Here is a 20,153-nt window from a genome sequence, read left to right as displayed (position 1 = left end):
GTTTAGAACGCAGAGAACACACTGTTAGCCCTGAAAATGTTTTGTACGCGCAAGAACTGTGTTTACGCTATCATTAGTTTTAGTTAGTGTCAAGTTTTAATCAGACTGATGATTAAGCTGAGCACTACGTGTATCCGGAGTGCTGTAGGCCAAGCATGAGGGTCCGTGTGCCCGGCGTGTCCAGGTCACGTTTGGCGCACAATCCAGCCAGCAGCAGGACACGCTTACGTACCCCATCAAGGCAGCAATCACCGTCGCACTAACTACCGGAGCGAAAGCGATGCAGGCTAGGGAAGAAAAACATCTGGCTGTGTTTAGATGCGAAAAGAAAAGCTGAAAAGCACTGTAGTACTTTTTGTTTGTATGTGGTAAATATTGTTCTACCATAGGCTAACTAGGCTCAAAAGATTCATCTCGCAACATACATTCAAACTGTGCAATAAGTTGTTTTGTTTACCCACATTTAGTGTTCCATGCATGCATCATTTACTATATTTAATGTTTCGATGTGATTTCGATGTGACGAAAAGTTTGAAAACTTTAAAAACTACACACAGCCCTTCTCGCTTTGCTTAATTTTGTTGCCTCCAATCCATTGTCAGGTGCCGCAAGCAGCTGGGGTTTCTTGCTGGTGCGCCGTCCCCTGCAGTCCAGCTGTGGCATGGCTGCTCGTCACCTGCTCGCGCCTGAAAATCGACGTCAAGAGGTACTACTGTATTGGTTGCTAATTGCGACCTCTAGTGGCAGCTACTCCACCATTTTTAAACATATACTCCATCCGTTACAAATTATAGGCCGTTCAATTTTTTTATTTTAATTTTGACCACTCGTCTTATTTAAAAATTTGTACAAAATATCATTTCTTTTGTTGTGGTTTGTTTTATCAATACAAGTTCTTCAAAAATAATTTTTAAAATATCACTTTTTTGTTATGGTTTGTTTTATCAATACAAATTCTTTAAGAATGATTTAAATTTAGTTATGTTTGCATAAATTTTTTGAATAAGACGAGTGGTGAAACTTAGTGTCAAAAAAGTCAAACGACCTATAATTTAAAACGGATGGAGTGTGATATCTAGGACAAGTTAATTAGTTCAATTTTAAAATAACTAATTAACCTGTCCTAAAAAAATGCCCTAACGATGGGAGGAATATTACGTACTAAAAGCTAGTTGGGGCATTGCGTATTTCATGCATTTTGCTCAATCATGTGGTGACAAATGTTATCATATATAAATGACCAACAGCTAGTGCGGATGCCCTATTTAGCTTTGTATTGCTATTGTATCCATGATGAACAACGAATCTGTATGTTAGTGACGTCTTACTTGAACTGCACCAAACGCCGCTGTTTCAGTACACAATTAGAGTGGCAAGTTTGGTTTCAGTATCCATACCAAACGAATTAGTATTCGGCAAAAATAAATGTCGCGACTACCGGAGAAAAATATGGGCAGTTCTGTTTTTTAGAAGAAAAAAACTTGTCCTAAAGATGGGAGGAATACTACGTAAAAGCTAGTTCGGGCATTGGAGTGCATTTCATGCCTTTTGCTCGATCACGTGCTGACAAATCTGACATACAAATGAACCAACAACTAGTGCAGAGGTCTTATTTCAGCTCTGTATATTGCTCTTTTCTCCATGAACAAAGAATATCTGTGATAGTGGCGTGTTGCTTGAACTACACCAAACGCCGCTGTTTCAGTTAAACTGTTTCTTACAGCTGTAGCCCCAAAGTATTTGCACTTGCTTCGATGAAAAATGCTGAAACACCAGATACACTGAGGGTCCATTTAGTTCGCGAAATTTTCTGAGTTTTGACATTGTAGCACTTTCGTTGTTATTTGGTAATTAATGTCCAATTATAGATTAATTAGACTTAAAAGATTCATCTTATACTAATCAGTTAGACTATATAATTAGTTATTTTTTTAAATTAGATTTAATACTCTATATATGTGTAAAAACATTTGATGTGATGAGTACTGTAGAAAATTTTTTGGGGGCGTGATACACCATGCATGGGCAACCTATATATCCAATCCCTGCAGCATCGCATCGCGGAGACGAAGGTCCATGGTTGGAATTGGATTGAAACGCTAGCTCAGCAGGACAAAACTTTTAGCAGACAAGTAGCTTGACAGACATGGCAGCCTGTATGTGCCGTCTCACAGTCAAACTCGGCAAGCAAGCAGTTGTTTCAGCCATTACGATGGGACTAGCAGAACTCTACAAGCAAGATAGCAGTTGAGGCTGGACAGGGGAAGCAGTGACACCGTGAATTTTTTTTTTCAAAAAAAACGAATGCATGTATGGAGTACTAAATGAAGTTTATTTGTAAATTTTTTTTACAAATAAATGTAACTTTTCGAGACGAATCTAATGAGTCAGGTTCCATCATGATTGGCTACAGTAATATTACAGTAACCGTGTCTAATCATCCCCTAAACGAACGGCCAAATGACTCATTAGCTACAGTACTGCTACAGTGTCATAGTTGTTATAGCAGAGGTGATTTCGCAATTAAATTTTATTTAATATTCCTAATTAATGGTCAAAGTACTGAAAAAATTTTATAAAAACTTTTTCAGGGGCCATCCAAACACGCCCAAAGACTGTGGGGCCGCGACGAGAGCAGGAGGAACAAGGCAATGCTTTGGTACCCTTGGTGCGGGCGATGATGCTCTCTCTCGTAGCAAACTGTTCCCGTGAATCTTGCTCATGTGCGCTTCCAGCTACAGCCTATGGAGAGAATGTTTGCACTTGCTTGGGGGAAAATGCTCAGACATTTGCCTTGTCAGTTGTTCATACAGTTGGTGAAGGCGTGAGACACATCAGATACACCATGGGCATCCTGGACCACTTCACCAATTTCTGCAGCATCACATCACGGAGACGAAGGTCCATGCACGGTTGGAATTGGATTGGAACGCCGGTAGCTAGCCAGAGAAAACTTAGCAGACACGTAGCTTAAAACATACAGGGCTGGGCAGGGCAGCCTCACTTTTTGTAAGGTTCTGTGGGAAAGCGGCTCGCTGTTCATTCAGCTGAATAAAGCGGCGTCGAGAATATGCAAAGCGGCCAGTGTAGATATACGAGAATAAAATAAAGCGGGACGCGTATGCAAATAACCAAGGGAAAGCCATCGTTGCCAAGTAGAATCTTGCAATGCGCACGCCTGAAAACGAAGAGAGTGAAGAGTGCTAGATGCATGATAGAGGCATGGAGCTGCTTAGTTTTGCAGGCAGAAGAGGTAATTAGGGTTGGAATCAGGATAAGCAACCAGGCATATGTTTCAGAGTGCGATCCAATGGAGAAAAGCAATTCCCGGAGTTAGTTTGTTTATCACAACTGATTGCAAAGCAGGAATGCCACACATGCTGCGGTTACTGTCAAGAAAAGAAAGTTGATTGGCCCATGGTTTCAGTTTCCTATCATATGGTTCCTGAGAGCATCCATCCACAGCAGTCTAGCTAAAGATCAGGAGAATCTTTCGTAAAGTGGCATCCTGTTGACGATCGTGCTAAAGTTGCGGCAACAATTATCTCCATTTCCATCCATCCCTCGTGCGACTCTATATAGCATCCGCTCCATTCCTGAGCTTCACGAACCACGGCGAGAAGCCTTGTCGATCAGTTGTTCATAGCAGCCACGACGACGAACACCGGCCTTACTTGGCGGCGCACACTGCACCATGGGCATCCTGAACCACCTCTCCCACCTCTGCAGCTTCACGGAGACGAAGGAGGCCCTCAAGCTCCGGAAGAAGCGGCCGCTCAACGTGAGAATAGATCATCATCATATCTGTGATAATTCTCTAATTAATTTGTGTCTCGATCTCCATCGATCGTCTGATGAACTGCTTGTTCCAACTGACAATGCAATGCAATGAACGAAACCTGCAGACGGTGAACATCAAGGTGAAGATGGACTGCGAGGGGTGCGAGCGGCGGGTGAAGAGCGCCGTCAAGTCGATGCGCGGCGTGACCAGCGTGGCGGTGAACCCGAAGCAGGGGAGGTGCACGGTGACGGGGTACGTGGAGCCGGCCAACGTGCTGGCGCGGGTCAAGGGCACCGGCAAGAACGCCCAGATGTGGCCCTACACGCCCTACAAGCTCACCTCCCACCCCTACGTCGGCGGCGTCTACGACAAGAAGGCCCCCGCCGGCTTCGTCCGCAGCGCGCCGCAGGCCATGGCCGACCCCGCCGCGCCCGAGGTCAGGATGATGACCATGTTCAGCGACGACAACGCCAACGCCTGCGCCGTCATGTGACCCAGCACCGATCAGCCGCCGCCCGGAGACGCCGCGCCGCGCCACCGCGCCTGCGCGCGGCGAATCACGCGTCTTGCTGCGGGAGCAAAACACATGAATCAGTGGGCCTTTTAGAAATAAATGTTGTTAATTATGTAATATATTTTTGTACTAAAGCTATTTGGAGACATAAATGTTATTAATTTTTTTATGTAAATTTAGTCAAATTTAAAATTATTTGACTTCTCACGAAGTGTTAGTTATATTAATAAGGATTAATTTACATATAGATCCCGGATTGCGATCAATAATAGCGATCCAATTTAGAGGCGTTTTAAAAATACTTAATCCGGTATTTTACAAAGGGTTCTCGTGAGATACATGGGTCTACAATACATATCTCTCGCTCCCGTCGTCTATCTCTACTGGGTATCGTGAATCTAGGGTTCCACGACCCGAGATTTGATGACACACGACATAGAAGGCCCCAACTCATCGCCGGCGCCCTCCGTCTCTCGCCGCCTCCACCGAATTTGGGGATCTAGGGTCCAAGGGAAGAGGGAGGAGAGGGAGGAATGGAAGCAAACGCCGGTTAGGTGCAGCCCGATTCGAGTTAACGCGACGTGCAGGGGCAGAAGTGACAATACGAAAGTACACCGACTGCAGGTGGGCTAGAGAGCATTTCAGCTGTACAAAATGATACGAATTGGTGTATTCGAGAATTGTAATGGCACTACGCTAAATAGGTGGGGAACATATAAGATGCAAAATCAATTTTTTCTTGCAAACCGTGTAAACTTCAATCTAAATCACTGGATCAACTTCGAAGAGCATGAGGGATTGAATAATTTTACAATTAATCGTGCGTCTCTAATCACATTTTTGCAAATCCTTTTTAATATTGATCCGGTGGCCCGTGAAGTTTAATCGTAGAAGCGCGCCGGAGCAGCCCGCGCCGCCGCCGCCGCCGAACTCTGCTAGCCCCGTGCCGGCGCGCGCCACGGGCGAGCCTCCGTTCGCCATTCGCACGCCTACGCTCCCTCGGCCCCCGCGCGAGCCGCTCACGGCCAAAGCTCCGAAAAAATCGGGACTTCTCCGTCATCGCCCCCGACGCGCCGCCGGGTCTTCGATCCTCTCCGCAGCGCCACCGCAGGGTGGTCCTCGTCGCGCACTCGCGCTCCTCACCTCCGAGACGGAGCCATCTTCCCCGAGCATCAGCCACCTGCCCGTGTCTTCCACCTCTAGACCATGCGAGATTGCGAGGCCTGCTTCTCCCCAGTCTAATCCACTGAAGAGCACTGAAGAATCTGTTCCGTGCCACTGTGACCCGCATACCGAGCATGGCGAGAAGCGCCGCCGCCCGGCTGCTCGCCTGCTCCGCTCGTCCCTTCCTCCCTGGCCACCATCACCACCACGCGCGCCGCCCTCTCCTCCTCCTTAACTCCCGCTCCTCCTCCAACCTTCCCCGCCCATCGCCTCCCCGAGATCCCGGCTCCTCGCTCTTCCATGAAATCTCGGACCTGGTCGCCTCTGCTGGTAACGGCGCAGCATTACAGCCTGAAATGAATGACGAGGCGTGTCGTTATGATCGCGGAGCCGTTGCTGTGCAGTGCGCGGAAGGTGCTCGAGGAATTGCCCCAGAGAGTGCGACTGCGGCTTCCAGCTCTGTCTTGCGCAGCATATCCAACATGGGCCACCAAGATGGCCTTCCTGATGACGGGAGTCAACCTTCTGACACTGCCGGTAGTACAGTAAATCATGACACTGACAATGTCAGTGAGTCTGTGCACAGGATCATGGGAGTTCTCCGGTCCCAGGTACCCGGATCGTCCATGGAGAAGAGGCTGGAGAGCCTTGGGGTTACATATACACCGCAGCTTGTTAACATGGTGCTGAAGAGGTGCTTCAAGGTGAGGCAACTGGGGTTCTGGTTCTTCCACTGGGTGAAACGACTCCCGGGGTTCCGCCACACAACAGAGACATACAACACGATACTCTACATCGCGGGTGAGGCGAGGAGCTTTGCTATCATGGAGGAGCTGGTAGGCGAGATGGATAGACAGATGTGCACCAAAGACATCAAGACACGGACGATCGTATTATCCAGTTATGGGAATGCAGGGCATATTGGCAAGATGCTGTCAACCTTTGAAGCGATGAGGAAATCGGGATCCATCGAGATAGATAGTAAAGTCTATAGGAAGGTTCTTCATGCTTTGTGCAATGCTCAGAAGCCTGAGCTTGCTCTTGAGTTCTACAAGGATATGCCCAGGAACATGGAGGTGGGAACTGGCACTCTTCGACTTCTAATGTGTTGTCTTGCAACATCAGATAATGCTGCTGAAGCTGTCTGTTCTATCAGAGATGATATGATTAAGGGTATGAAGCATCCAGAGGAATACTGCTACATGGAAGCTCTACGGAGCTTTTGCATCGCAGGAAAGGTAGAGGAGGCATGGAAAGTCTTTCAGCAGATGAAGAGAAAGTCAATGGCTAGTCCATCTGCATTTCAGAACCTCCTGAGAGGGCTCTGCAAAGCAGGAAAAATGGCTGAAGCTCTGCAGATCATAGAATACATGAAAGGTACATTAGGTATAAACAGTACAGCATTTGCTTTCCTCATCGATGGCTACCTGAGAAAAGGAGAGCATACCAAGGCACTTGACTTGCTGCGGGTAATGGGAGAGCATGGATGTGTTCCATTGGTATCATCTTATACTCAGCTCATGCAACACCTATTTGCAATTGATCAGTACGAAGAAGCATGTGGACTGTTTGAAGAGATGCTGAAAAATGGTGTCGAACCAGATATTGTTACATTAACAGCATTGATTGGTGGGCATGTTCGTAGCGGACATATTTCTGAAGCATGGGATGCTTTCAGGAATATCAATAAGAGTGGTCAGAAACCCACATTGAAAGCCTACACTGTGTTCATCCAAGAGCTCTGTAAGGCTGCCAGACCCCTTGAAGCTGTAGAACTTCTGAAGGAAATGCTGGAATCTGATTTCAGACCTTCGCAGGGAACTTTCTGCCGGGTAATTTCTGCTTTACGTGACAAATTTTATTTGGAAGAGGTAAGTAATGTTGAGAGGATTTGGGCATCTTTTAATCTGCGAAGCTCTAGAGATGGTCCGCAATTCAAACCATTGGATTGCATTGACACTGTTGATAAGTCTCGGAGGCTACACAAGTCTAATCCAGAAGATAAAGAACTGGGATTGGAGTTCATTGACTATTCTTCGGATCAAAATGGCAAGCTCTCCGGTTTCAAGCTTTCTGATGACACACATAAGAAAGAACAAGAACAGGACTACACTGATGGAGACGTCGAAACAATATGTCAGATTCTGTCATCTTCCGATGATTGGGGCTCAATGCAACAGGCACTGGAGATGGGATCAGTCCATTTCAGTCCTAACCTTGTTGATGCCATTCTGAAGCGTTGCAAAAGGAATAGTCGTGCTGCTTTGCAATTTTTCTCATGGGTTGGGAAACAATCTTACTACATGCCAACAACAAAAACATACACTACAGCTATGAAACTTGCTGGCTCTGCAAAAGATTTCAAGCACATGCGGTATCTTTACAGAGAAATGTTAAGGACTGGATGCTCCCCAACTGTGGATACATGGAATGTCATCGTCTGTCAGTATGGCAATGCTGGTCTGTCTGAAAAGGCATTGGAGACATTCCGTGAAATGAAGCGACATGGGTTTCTGCCCGACAAGACTACTTACCAACACCTGATAATGTACCTTACCTGCAGTAAAGGACGGAAAGTTGATGTGGCAGCCGTCATCTTCAAAGAAATGTGCCATGCAGGCCATACACCTGATAATGATACAGTTTTCAAGTATATTTCAGCTCTATGTGAGTGCAGGAAAATAGCTGAAGCAAGCAGCTCAGTAGTATCCTTATGTGAACGAGGATTTTCTGTGCAGGTTGCCTATTCTATATTTCTTAGATCATTGTGCAGGGCTGATAGAATGGAGGAAGCTCTCAGTTTGTTCAATTGTATTGAGAAACATGGTTGTTCCAGGGATCAATATATGTATGGGAGTCTCATCCATGCATTGCTAAGGAGGGATCAATTTGAACATGCTGTTGCCAAGCTTACAGAAATGAAGGAAGCAGGGATACCTCAAACCACCCATATGTATACCTCATTCATCGTTTATTACTTTCAGAAGAGAGATGTTGTCAAGGCTTTGGATGTGCTTAAGGAAATGGAAGAAAATGGATGTGAGCCCACAGTTGTCACACAGTCTGCTCTTATCCGTGGCTACATGGGAATGGGTATGGTTTCAGAGGCTTGGGATGTTTTCCAACAAATGAAGCTGAAAGGACCTGCACCAGATTTTGGAACCTACTCTATGTTCATATCATGCCTCAGCAAGGCAGGCAGATCGGAGGGTGGGTTGCAGCTGATTCATGACATGTTGGAATGTGGTTTCATTCCCAGCACAGTAAACTTTATGACTGTTGTCCATGGTCTAAATATGGAGGGCAAGCATGGGCTAGCTGAGTCTGTGCTCCGGTCAAAATGGCACTTGAGGAGGCAAAGAACCATCTCATATTAGTTTATGTTTCTCTCATGCTCTCAAATATATTTTGGGAGTTCCAAGTTCCAAGTTGGACAGCAACATTCAGTGTCGGTTGTGTTTTAAAAGGTTATTTGTTATATGGCTTGAGGTCTCACGAGCTACAAGACAGAATGAGACTAAAAGGAAAAATCACGATGCACCTCCATTAATGCCTCAAGGTAATGTAGGCTAATGTCTGTTTAAACATTGAATACATTTCACAGTGCTGGCAGCTTTCATGTATTTTTATTCCTGTCCAGGACATCCAAGCTTTCCTACATCCCCCATCCCCTTCACCAGCATCATCGAAGTATGTCGAAGGCCTTGTTTCTTTGCCTCGCTTTTTAATGCTTTTTTCCTCATGTCAATACAAATTTTCTAACTGCTGGATTTTAGGGCATCATATTTCTCCTATAGCCCTACTCTGCCTCCAACCTCTCCCCTACCAGAGACAAAAGCACCATCAGCTCATCCTATTTGGGCATCACATCCGCCACCACCTAATTCTGGTACAGTTTTGCATATATGTTCTCGTGCGTTTATCATTTGAAATTGGACCTGATATTACCTGTATGGTGTATGATATTTGTTATTGCTTGCATGCTGAGCTTGTGAAATGCAGATTGCAATCATCATCATGCCCAGAGCCTAACAGATCCACTTGCTGGAGCCCCAGACCCCCATGTGCCTGTGTTCTACCAATCAGATTTGTCGAAGTGTTGACCTTTATTCATTCTTTCCATTGGTCTCTGATTTTGCTGAAGAGGGTATCTTCTGGGGGTAAACATGGCACAGAGGCAGGTCTGTGTAATTTGTGCAAATGTTGGTGGTGATCAACCTGACAAAGCAATGGTTCTTGTTGATCTAGTACCAATGCAAGTGAAGTTCAACAATGCTACAGCGTTTTCAGCTTTTGAAAGCTTGTGGAGCAACAACAAAAAAATCTTTAAAACCTTCAGTCTTTGGGGACTATGAGACTCTGTATATCTAGGTTTGTGGTCTTGATAGTGCTTATTTACTGTCAAATCTATTTAATGTCATTAGAATCACATCAACATACAGTGGACAATGCAGTGTCACTTAAATCATGCGCTATCTCATCTGTTGAATTGTTGAACATGTTGACGCGGTACTGATTTTAAGGGCAATGAGTTAGCGAGTAATGCCACTGCCAATCTTACCATGTTATTTGCAGAGTTGTAAACTTGCTGATGCTAATCAATATTTGAATAGAATGGGAGTCACCATTAGGGATATTCTGTGAAACTAGTCATAATTCATTATCATGTTATTTTATCGTACTAACTTTTTCTTGGAGTTATTTCATGCATACTATCCATGTGCCTCAAACTTAACAAGGGCAGCCTTTTCCCCCTCCTTTTTTGATAGGTGCATGTACCGTATTGAAAATGCTGATATAGAACAGAGGACCAAGTTCCTCTTTTGGTATTCAATGATTCTTTTAGGGTCAACGACGTGCTATGTGGTGAAGATGAGGAAGGCCCTCCGTCTCATATGGTGAAGACCCAAGATTGGATCATCAAGCTGTGAGGTTTGATTGCACTTCTGTAGTCGGTGCTATTTATCCTACTAATATCCTAGTAACCTCTTTTGTTGACTAATATGTTTAGCGGAATCCCGAATGCACTGTCACACCCTGAAATTTTTAAATTTCAGGATGTGATTAAAATTAAAAATAAAACAATAATTTTCTCATAATTTTAAAATTTTCTCAACATTTATTTTTCTTCACAGGGAATTTAGTAAAAATAAATAATAATTGGTTGTTTTTTTAAAATCTAAATGAGGTTGTTTGTTTGCATTCATGCAGCTTTGCATTGTTTTATTTCTTGTGGTTTGATTTGAATTTAAATTCGTGGAGTTTAAATTCAAATCGAATTTGTTGAATCTTTTTGCAAAAAGAAAAATAGGAAAAACCCTTTTCGGCCCAAACCAGCAGTCCGGCCCGTTTTTTTTCCTTGGCATGCAAGCCAAGAACTCTCGACCACCCCTATATAAGCACCGCCCCTCCCCCTCCTAATCCCCTGCTTATTTTCCTTGCGCCGTGCATCTGCAATGCCGCCGGCCCTAGGCCCTCCCTTTTCCCTCCTGCGCCCTCCTGCATGCGCCGCTTTTCCCTGTGTGCCATGCATCTGCCTGTGCTCTGCCCCTTTGCCTGCATATACACGCCCTGCGCTGCTGCTGTGCATGCTCCTCCCTGCCGTGCAGGAGCCTGCCGCCCAGGACCAGCTGCCCCCCTGATTCCCTGCCTCCTGCATGCTGTGCTCTGCCGCCTGCTCTCCTGTGTTGTGCTGCCGCCCCTGCTCCTGTTCTGCTCTGCCCACGTTCTGCACTTGCGTTCTTCTGGTCACAAAGGACAGCAGCACGTCACCCCCTGCATGCATGTGCGTTTCATCTGCCTCCAAGACCGGACAGAGCCATCGCCTCTCCTTTCGATTTCGATTCCGGTCGCCTCATGCACCTCAGCCTTGGGTAAGCGGTTTTCCCCTCGATCTCATCGTTTTAGATCCGATTTGACCCGTTCTTGTTACATTAGTTTTGTTTTAGCGTAATCTATCGTTTAATAGCGCTTTTGTATCGTAGTTCCTGTTTTAAATTAAATATAGATTTAATTTGATTAAATGTTTTCTCATCCAGTTTTCCTAATTAAAAGCTAATTAGAGTTGTACACCGATTTTCATAATTAATGTTAATTGGATTAATACAAATATAAATGTTTCTTTTAATGTAACTTGATTAGTTCAAATCACAGATCATAAAGTTTTACGCTAGACGCTCACAACACTCTTTTATTTGCTAGTTAAATAGTTAACCAGTTTAATTCATACTAAAAATTGATAAATAAAATGTGACTAAGTGTACTCGCCTTTACAAATATAAATCAATATGATTTAGTTAATATGGATATTTCTTTCAGATATCGTTTACATGTGTTTCCTAATTAAAATAAATCAAGCTTATAGTTTTCTATTCGGTTATAATATAAATCTTCCGATAGCTGTTTCTTTTCAACCGTAGCTTCGTTTTCCGCGTTTCTTGCGTTTTCGTAACCGTAGCACCGAGCCCTATCCTTTAGTGTGTTCTTTTAAAGCCTTTCTTTGTTTTGGTGTATTGTTCTTAGATGTATCTTCTTGTTTGCTTGTATGTTTGCTCCATGATTGCTCCGAGTAGAAGGATCGCCGTTCAAAGATTGAAGATCAAGAGTTCCAAGTGAGAAAAAGCTGAAGAGCAGTAAGAGTAGCTTTTCGTTGGAGAAAGGCAAGTGACCTTAACCATACTTCTATCTATGCTTTATTTACAAGATGATATGATTTAATTGGAACATGGAGAACCACCCAAGAAAACAGTACAACCACAATACTATATGGCTCTGGTCTTGGCTGATTAATTAGAGACTCTAGCTTGTGACAATCTTACCGAAAGGGCAAGAGGGGATGCATCGACGGGGTATAGCTCGGTCCTCTTGGGGCAATTGGTATTGTTTAATGGTCCTTTGGCAAGGTATCACCTCATTAGGACAGTGTTATGACCGCTTTGGCTTGAAACCTTAGCGGATTGTCATGGGTTAGGGAATCTTTGTAAAGACCTCGTAGCGTCCCTATGCAATCACACCTCGGAAGTGTGGTATTGTGCCTAACTAGCACATTGTGTGGTTGGGTTCAATGTTCTTCGGAACTTTTACGCGAATTGTGGTGAAAGTGTACAACCTCTGTAGAGTGTAAAACTGATATATCAGCCGTGCTCACGGTCAAGAGCGGCTTGGACCCTCACATGATTAATAAACTTAAAGATGGATTTAAATCATTTTCTGGTTATTTCTTGTGGTCTTGCTGAGTACCAACCATAAGTGTACTCACCCTTGCTTACTGCTGCTCAGAAGGAGAAGGTGTATAAAGATTTTGAAGATGTTGCTGAGTTCTAGGCATACGCAACCCCCAGTCGATTGCCTGTGAAGTATGAAGTCTTCGTTTCTAGGATAAGCTGTATAACTCTGATAGTCTTTTATTTGTTGTATTTTCTCTTTTACGTGATACTGTTACTGATTATTCACTTATGATGTCTCTATATGTATGAAACTTGATCCTGGCATACATATAGCTATGCATTCGGTTTTCTTTTAAAAATCGGGTGTGACATGCACACGCCTACATCTGAAGCATAAGGCCAGAATTGATCGAGGTATTCATCGTGCAAATGTTTATGGTCGGTTGTAGCACCCATAACTTGAACGTGCTTATCGAAGATGAAACCTTTTCTTTTTTCTTTTTTGATCTTGATGAAACCTGTTCTTGATATTGTGATGGATGGACGAACGTATTTACCTTCTTATGCCTTAAGGCAGCATTACAACATTAGTACTTCCGTTGATTTCTTTTCCCCTTCTTTTAGAGGACAATTTATTGTTGAGGATAGTCGAAGCTTAGGATATGTTCATATTTCTAAGGAATACAAGGGAAGAATTGGTGGTGTGACACCTTTTTTTTGTGATGTTCATGCACATTAAATGAGGTGTGATATAGGAAAAAATGATGACATGGCAAGGAATTCATGAAGAGAGAAGAAATGAGTTTCATCTAGATGAAACTTGGGTTACACTGTTTCTAAGACTATAAAACTTGATGAAACTAGCATTGGGGGTTAGAGAGTTTCATCTCATCTAATTTCACCCAATCACGTTCATAGTGATTGAATGCAATGATTCGTTTATGAAACCGTGAACTGAAATTACGCATTGAGAGACCTCATTTCATTCATAGTTTCAAAAGTCTTTTGTTGATGTGTTATTTTTGATAATCGTGTATTGAAACTTTGCACTGGGATTAGCCTAAGACATCGTGTCTACCACCAGGTTTAGCAATTGTTGCATGCTAGCGCTCTTGAGGGGTTGAGGGGAGAGCTGCCGGCTCCATACTACTGTAATTTTTTTTTTTGACATGCAATCTTATTTTTTCACACATACATCCCCATCCACCGAAGAAGGCATACTATGTTTGTTCCCAAGCTTTCCTCCCTCTCTCTCAACCTGCAGGAGCCTCAGCTGCCGCACCCCATTCCCCCAACCTGTGCCGGCGCCGCCAAGCCAGCTCGCCAGTCCGTGCCTCTCTAGGCGACGAGGCCCCAGGCTTCGGCGGCTTGGCGCGTGCTCCCACCGGTCCGCGCGGCCGTCCAGGGATTCGTCGATCCTACTCTCCAGAGCAGGGAATCGGAGATGGCTGCCGGCTGCCTGCACTCCGCCGCTAGCTTAAGCTTTGGTGCTAAACTGCTAATTGTAATTGTGAGCAAGGAGAAGATGAGATAGAGAGAGACCACGTAGGCTGATTTAGTGTCTACTGGGTAGTGCCAATTCACAGAACTAGACCATTCGGCGCGTGATGCGTGCCCTATCATATAAACAATCAAAAAGCACGTAAGAAAATAAAAGGCAATGTTATGAGTTACTTGGCATGCGCATTCTAGGCACATAAACACATCCGAGGAAGTTATAATCGAAGGTGATTGTTTGGCATTTAGATGATTAACATCACAACACATGCATCCACCTTGCCTATGTGTTTGTTCGGCACTTAAACGATGAATATTACATCACATTCATTCAGCTGGGCTACCCTACCGATAAGATCTGAGGTGTCCGTCCGGCAATTTGAAACATAAGATTATAGTACATCCGATCACCTAACTATCCTACCGTTTTTTTGGCATCTGTCTGGCATCAAGGACATCATAGCTAGAGCACATCCGATCACCATAAATGGTATAACCAGTATCAGTAGCTACCAAGCAGCCTAGCCGGTAGCTTTTGATACTAACTTGAATTGTCTTTAGAAGAGAAACCTAACCAAAACGCTACACATGTTGCAGGCACATGCCGACGAAGATGATGCGTCGACGCAGACTAAAGACGCCCAAAAGTTGGCTGCAACACGGAGCGGCAAAATGAGCACGAGCCTGTCTGCTCATGCTTCCTTGCTGGGGCTGCAAAATGACAAAAGTTAAATTCCCAATATGTATCTAGCATGGTGATGTAAAAGAAGCACGCAAAACACGTTGGAGAGTCCTCATGTAATGTGTAAATAAAGTTACTTGCCACATTCTGCTATAATATACTGGAGATATTCTGGGTTAGTTAGAATAGCCAGCTCATTCCAGGCTTAGCACATGTATCCTAGGAACATAGAATTTACAGCGATGAACTTGGTTTGAGGGAGTGCATCGAGAGAACTCTTAGCAGTAGCATAGCAAGTATATCCACCTAGGCTATCATTTTCAAATTCACATCTAACCTGACATGTCTAGTTCATTTGAACATCCACATATCAACCAAGTGTTCTAGAAAAGTAAGCACCAGCTAGGCAAATTATTTGTTTCATAAACTCAGCAAGCAAAAATGCAGGATGTATATGTTTATATCCATCTTTTGGTCTATAAATCAAGAAGGCTCATGGAAGCTTTGCAGATCAGGTTCCAGTTTGTTCATGAGCAAAGGTATGTGATCAGATATATAAGCCTCGACCACATAACTGGATTGAAAGGAACATCAGCATATTTGCCAGGGTCTATAGGCTAGGCTTTTAATTTAAAAGAGAGACATAGAAAGGGCACCTTTGCTGATCAGCAGAGGCCGCACCCCCGCTACTGCCACCGTCGTCTTCCTCGGCCTCATCATCAATGAGGAGTTTGTTGGCCACGTTTCCTTTGCTTGTTGAACGGGACCTATAAGCAGCACTATAAGCATTTCTAGAAAGGCGTGTGTCCACGTGAGAATTTGTAAGGATGCCTCACCTTTTCCTAGTGGATGTCTTCTGTGGCACCAGAGCACTCTTAGAAGGCTTCACAACAGGATTTTCAGACTTGTCCTATGATGACAGATGCAAAGGCGATCAGGAATGTGTGGTGTAAGAAGCAGCAGGTAGTTTATAACAAATCGAGGAGCGCATACCTTGTAATTAGCTGTGCTCTTCACACTCTGTGGAGTCTGCGGCGCATAAGGCAGGCCTGACCGGGGAGGCATTGGAGGCATGGGTATCAACAGAGCAGGCAGCAAGTGGCGACATAGGAAGAGCCTAGTTCTGGTGAGAAGCGCCATGCACGCTGGTGGTGGCACCTTCTGACAGCATGAGTGAGGATGTTTGGGATGTGGTTGGCATGGCTGGATTGATAGAGCCTCCTTGACCGACTTCTCCAACCACTGTGTTCACTTGGAGTGTTATGGTGCCGGAATCTGTGGTGCTATCAGTAAAACTGACTATCCATGTGAACGTCTTCTCAAGCAGCCTTGTAATCTCATCTGGAATGAAGTCAGTTGGGTTTTCAGCCACAAGGGTGTCAGCCGATTTCCTTGTCAGTCGCTGAGCTTGCCTCCCAAACAGAATGAACTCAGCAGCATTTGTGTCGTCACCAGTTAGTATGGATAACTTGAACCTATCGACGCTAAGATCAGAATAGGTAACAGAAAGTATCTGATCAATAATAATGAGAAGTTCAAATTCAGATAACTAACCTTGGATTGGGTATCCCAATGTTGTTACACTTAGCATTTGTGCACTTGTAGGAATCACCATGGCGTTTTGCTGTCTTCATGCATTTTTTGCACGCATTGTACCACCAGTTGCTGCCGATCTTCTTTACATCGACAGTGACTATAAACTCAGTTTTCTGCATATAGTAGCATGAGTCAGAAGAGAACAAAGGCTACAATAAATTGTTGAATGAGACTAAACCTAAAAGCTTCTAATAAAACCCTGACAGTAGAAGTGCAGTATGGAAGCAGCATGGAATGCGTGAAGGGATTGAAGTTTGCACCTGGAACTCAAATGGATTGAGATCTAAAATCTCATAGAGCTTTTTTTTTCTGAGCAGGTTCTTTTTGGACAGCAACACTTGAGCTCTCAGACCAAGCAATTGGCTTATACCCTGCTGTGGCGCTGTTAGGAATGATGAGGCATTAGAAGCTGCTGAATAAATACTGGCAATCTAAAAATTCAGCTGTGTAGATGAGCACATCACCTAGCTAGAAGTTTCTTTGTGTCAGAAATGTCAGGATTGATGTACCACTTGCAAGACGAACTCCCGGACAAGGACATACCTCCAAAGCTTTTGACAAGAGTACCAACAAACAACACAACCTGTGGAGAAGTCTGGCCATCTTTGAGTATTTGATCTGTTGGGAAAGCTGTGGCACGCTCTGACCAAAGCACAACATCTAAGAGGATGTTGCTGCAGCATTGATGAAAGGCTTAGTTAGAGATAGGCATTTAAACAAAATCCTATAACTATTGGTGGGGCAGGATCTATAGGCTATAATACAATAGCAAAATTAGCCTGAAATGGCAGAATGTGCATAAGTATATATTGATGAAAGGCTTAGTTAGAGATAGGCATTTAAACAAAATCCTATAACTATTGGTGGGGCAGGATCTATAGGCTGTAATACAATAGCAAAATTAGCCTGAAATGGCAGAATGTGCATAAGTATATATTGAGCAATAAAATCACCTTGGTGTCTGTATAGTGACGGTCCTCTTAGTGTTGTCGCCCTGCCTTAGCTTTGTTTGTGTTGTCCCAGTATTTGAAATGGCAGTTATGACTCCAATAACGTCTATATGGATAAATAGCCATGGGTTAAACAGGGTACGTATGGAGGAATATACCGCATCGATACTGTAAAACGAATGCACACAACAGGAAAAACTTTGTTTACCTGTAAACTGTGCCCTGCTGTCCATACGTGCTTGAAGCTGTTCTTGTGAGGCAATTGAGTAGGCATACATTGGGAAAGCAGGAGGAACAGCAAGGATTTCTTCCACCTTGGTCCATTTTGTGAACACAAGCATTGGTCATTTTCTACTGGCTTGTAGTAGATGTTGGAAGCTCTGACCCGAAAGTAGGAGAAGGTGTGGACACCGCCTTCCTTGATGCGGTTCTTGAACAATTCATCAGCTGGAGGATAGACCTGAGCATGGATGCTATTACCCTATTAGGGGAAAAAATAAACAGCTCATAATTACTGGTTAACAACAGATAAGAGAGGCTGGAGGGGTAAATTAAGGAGCAGATCGGAGGTGCTTACCTCCTCATCAATGAGGACCATGTCAGCATGAAGGAGTTTTGTTTAATTATTAGTTTCATAGAAGTTCCAGAACCTGGAAACGTGAACGCACACGCGATCGCTGCAGTTCCCAGTCAAAAGGTTTGGGAGAAGTAGGTCAGCCATCTGCAAACACAAGAAAACAGTGTGAACATAGGCAGCTAACCTGAACAGAGCATGAGTAGCAAATATGAAGGACAGTAGCCAATCAAGAATAGGACCTTAGCAAAATTGCAAAGAACCATTGTCTATTCGTATTAGGCATAAATCAGCAAAAGGCACAAGGGTTTCTTGCGCAGTAGAGGTCTCAAAATAGAATCATATAAGCCCACAAAATCTATGTACAAAAAAAAAATTGCACTGCAAAAGTCTAGGCTGCTGCCGCGTCAGCGGCAGCAAGAACCTCTTGATACACCACATTGCGAGTCTGAGATCCACACGTTCCATCATCGTGTGTAATTTTGCTAAGGTCCTATTCTTGATTGGCTGCTAAGACCCAGTCATGGCTAAACAAAAAGAACAACAGGAAGCATGCAGTAAATATTTAATAAGACATGCACACGCGCAGTAGCTACTCAGATATAAATGCATAGGGAAAGACTCCAACATAGAAGACGGGCAGGGGTAAAAGAAGCGCAAGACCAGGAGAGAGAGGTGCACATAAAGAGGGGGAATGGATCGCATATAAAAGAGCTGATATGAAAGGAAGGCAAATACGAACATGACTTACCTTCACAAGAACACGCTGCAGCAGAAGCAAAGCAGGGACCAGCTTGTGCCCAGCAACAGCAGCCTAGCAACCATATAGCAGCACACACATAAATACAATTTGGTAGCTGCAGAACATATATAAATAAAATTTCATATCTGCAAATTGTCCTATAGCGGGCAAATAACAAACTTTTTAAAAAGGCTACCACAATAGCAAGACACAGGAAGGGAGAAGCCTCATACTTGCAGAGGCACAACCTCTGGACATGTCAAGGCCGTAGCCATAAGGCCTGAATATATCAATCTAAGGCTACAAATCTATAAATTCTGTTTGGGCAAACAGTCTTTAATAGGTTGAACATGCAAAGAACCATTAACTCTAAAGTCTCCAACAGCAAGGAAGTCACCCAATAATGGAGAAGCAAACACTACTAATACATTTCAGAGCATTCTGTGCACTAATACATTATTAGCACATGAAATTAAATTAACAGGTAACTCAGATTTCCATTAGTTCATATTACACAACACACATCTCAAAAGCATGCACCCCATTGATTTGTCTCACACCAAAAGCAATTGAAGGGCAAGAATTTGATGGTGCATTCTAATGCAACCACCCAAAATCTGTCTCTTTTTTTAGCAGACAGATAGAATTTCTATAGATCTGTCAAATGGCAAAATCATGTCCCAGAAATGCAAACAAGACAGGTCTAGTCAGATGCTAAGACAATCATCACAATGTAGGCATAAATTTGCGTAAATAAACTCAACCACGCCTTGACAACCTGGTACACATGATTTCTATGCAAAATTAAATAGATCAAAGTAAGAGTCACCATATCATCACAACCACGCACAATCTATAAAAAGCCTATCTTGGCAGATATTTATTTGTTCTAGATCAAAACTATCCAGATGCTAAGTGCTAGGTCTAACAACTCTTTAAAAGGCACCACCACAAGAGCATCATACATGGTTAAATACACTGCATAGACACTACAATAAACAGCCAACCCATATTGAGGAACACACGAAACAAACCACGCCAAAGCATTTGTTCAGAGACTGTGACAATAAAAGTTGTACATAAGACCACTTGCACAAACTTTGCCGAGGTGATCCTCAGACAAGTTCTTCCAAATGAAAGATGCAGCAAGAACCACATATAAGAAAAAAAGATCACAACATAAAGCATCAAGACACGATAGCTCTCTATCTAGCAGCACACACACATAAGCTCCACAGGACACCCAGCTCAACAAAAGCAATTGTCGGTGTCCCGACCCGGGGGCCCGGATTCCAACTAGTAAATGCTGCGTGTTTCCTCGTCCCAGATGATGATGCAAGAGGCAACACAGTAACACACGATTTATCCTGGTTCCGGTCGCGGGGCCGTACGTCCAGCAAAGGGGGTGTGCGAGGGCACTGTATTATCTTGCACCCGGAGTGCTTGTTGTAGGGGATACAAGTGAGGCGAGAGAGGGAGGAAGGCTC

At 43.8% G+C, this 20,153-nt stretch overlaps 2 protein-coding genes and 2 long non-coding RNA genes across 7 annotated transcripts; 2 read left to right on the top strand and 2 right to left on the bottom strand.

The window, feature by feature from the left end:
- The first annotated feature begins 3,461 nt into the window (after positions 1-3,461).
- LOC120705709 (heavy metal-associated isoprenylated plant protein 20-like) lies at positions 3,462-4,470 on the top strand. Its single transcript, XM_039990194.1, has 2 exons — positions 3,462-3,781; positions 3,906-4,470. Exons 1-2 carry the CDS (start codon positions 3,695-3,697, stop codon positions 4,272-4,274), a joined length of 456 nt encoding a protein of 151 aa, XP_039846128.1. The 5' UTR covers positions 3,462-3,694; the 3' UTR covers positions 4,275-4,470.
- Positions 4,471-5,187: 717 nt separating this feature from the next.
- On the top strand, positions 5,188-10,487 carry LOC120705707 (putative pentatricopeptide repeat-containing protein At5g06400, mitochondrial). Of its 3 annotated transcripts, XM_039990193.1 has the most exons (6): positions 5,188-9,018; positions 9,100-9,149; positions 9,236-9,348; positions 9,462-9,830; positions 10,229-10,391; positions 10,471-10,487. In XM_039990193.1, exon 1 carries the CDS (start codon positions 5,594-5,596, stop codon positions 8,834-8,836), a length of 3,243 nt encoding a protein of 1,080 aa, XP_039846127.1. In that variant the 5' UTR covers positions 5,188-5,593; the 3' UTR covers positions 8,837-9,018; positions 9,100-9,149; positions 9,236-9,348; positions 9,462-9,830; positions 10,229-10,391; positions 10,471-10,487. The 3 variants fall into 3 exon arrangements, with proteins under 3 accessions (XP_039846127.1, XP_039846126.1, XP_039846125.1); XM_039990192.1 differs by having other exon boundaries at positions 10,229-10,481; XM_039990191.1 differs by lacking the exons at positions 10,229-10,391; positions 10,471-10,487 and having other exon boundaries at positions 9,462-10,095.
- A 4,973-nt stretch (positions 10,488-15,460) lies between these two features.
- On the bottom strand, positions 15,461-15,844 carry LOC120710427. The gene is made up of 3 exons (XR_005689891.1): positions 15,798-15,844; positions 15,641-15,714; positions 15,461-15,571 (listed from the first exon to the last, which is right to left on the bottom strand). It is a non-coding gene; the product is annotated as an uncharacterized LOC120710427 (long non-coding RNA).
- A 207-nt stretch (positions 15,845-16,051) lies between these two features.
- Positions 16,052-17,027, bottom strand: LOC120710426. Of its 2 annotated transcripts, none has more exons than XR_005689889.1 (4): positions 16,865-17,027; positions 16,661-16,782; positions 16,359-16,513; positions 16,052-16,279 (listed from the first exon to the last, which is right to left on the bottom strand). It is a non-coding gene; the product is annotated as an uncharacterized LOC120710426 (long non-coding RNA). The 2 variants fall into 2 exon arrangements; XR_005689890.1 differs by having other exon boundaries at positions 16,661-16,771; positions 16,865-17,026.
- Between the last annotated feature and the right edge of the window lie 3,126 nt (positions 17,028-20,153).

Source organism: Panicum virgatum, chromosome 5K (assembly GCF_016808335.1).
Source record: "Panicum virgatum strain AP13 chromosome 5K, P.virgatum_v5, whole genome shotgun sequence".
NCBI lineage: Eukaryota > Viridiplantae > Streptophyta > Magnoliopsida > Poales > Poaceae > Panicum > Panicum virgatum.
This window is presented reverse-complemented; position numbering and strand designations above follow the sequence as displayed.

Bases quoted from the DNA above. Each gene is read 5' to 3' on its own strand.
- LOC120705709 (XM_039990194.1), top strand. From the start codon at position 3,695: ATGGGCATCCTGAACCACCTCTCCCACCTCTGCAGCTTCACGGAGACG. The intron at 3,782-3,905 runs GTGAGAATAGAT...CGAAACCTGCAG, and splicing joins GGAAGAAGCGGCCGCTCAAC to ACGGTGAACATCAAGGTGAA.
- LOC120705707 (XM_039990193.1), top strand. From the start codon at position 5,594: ATGGCGAGAAGCGCCGCCGCCCGGCTGCTCGCCTGCTCCGCTCGTCCC.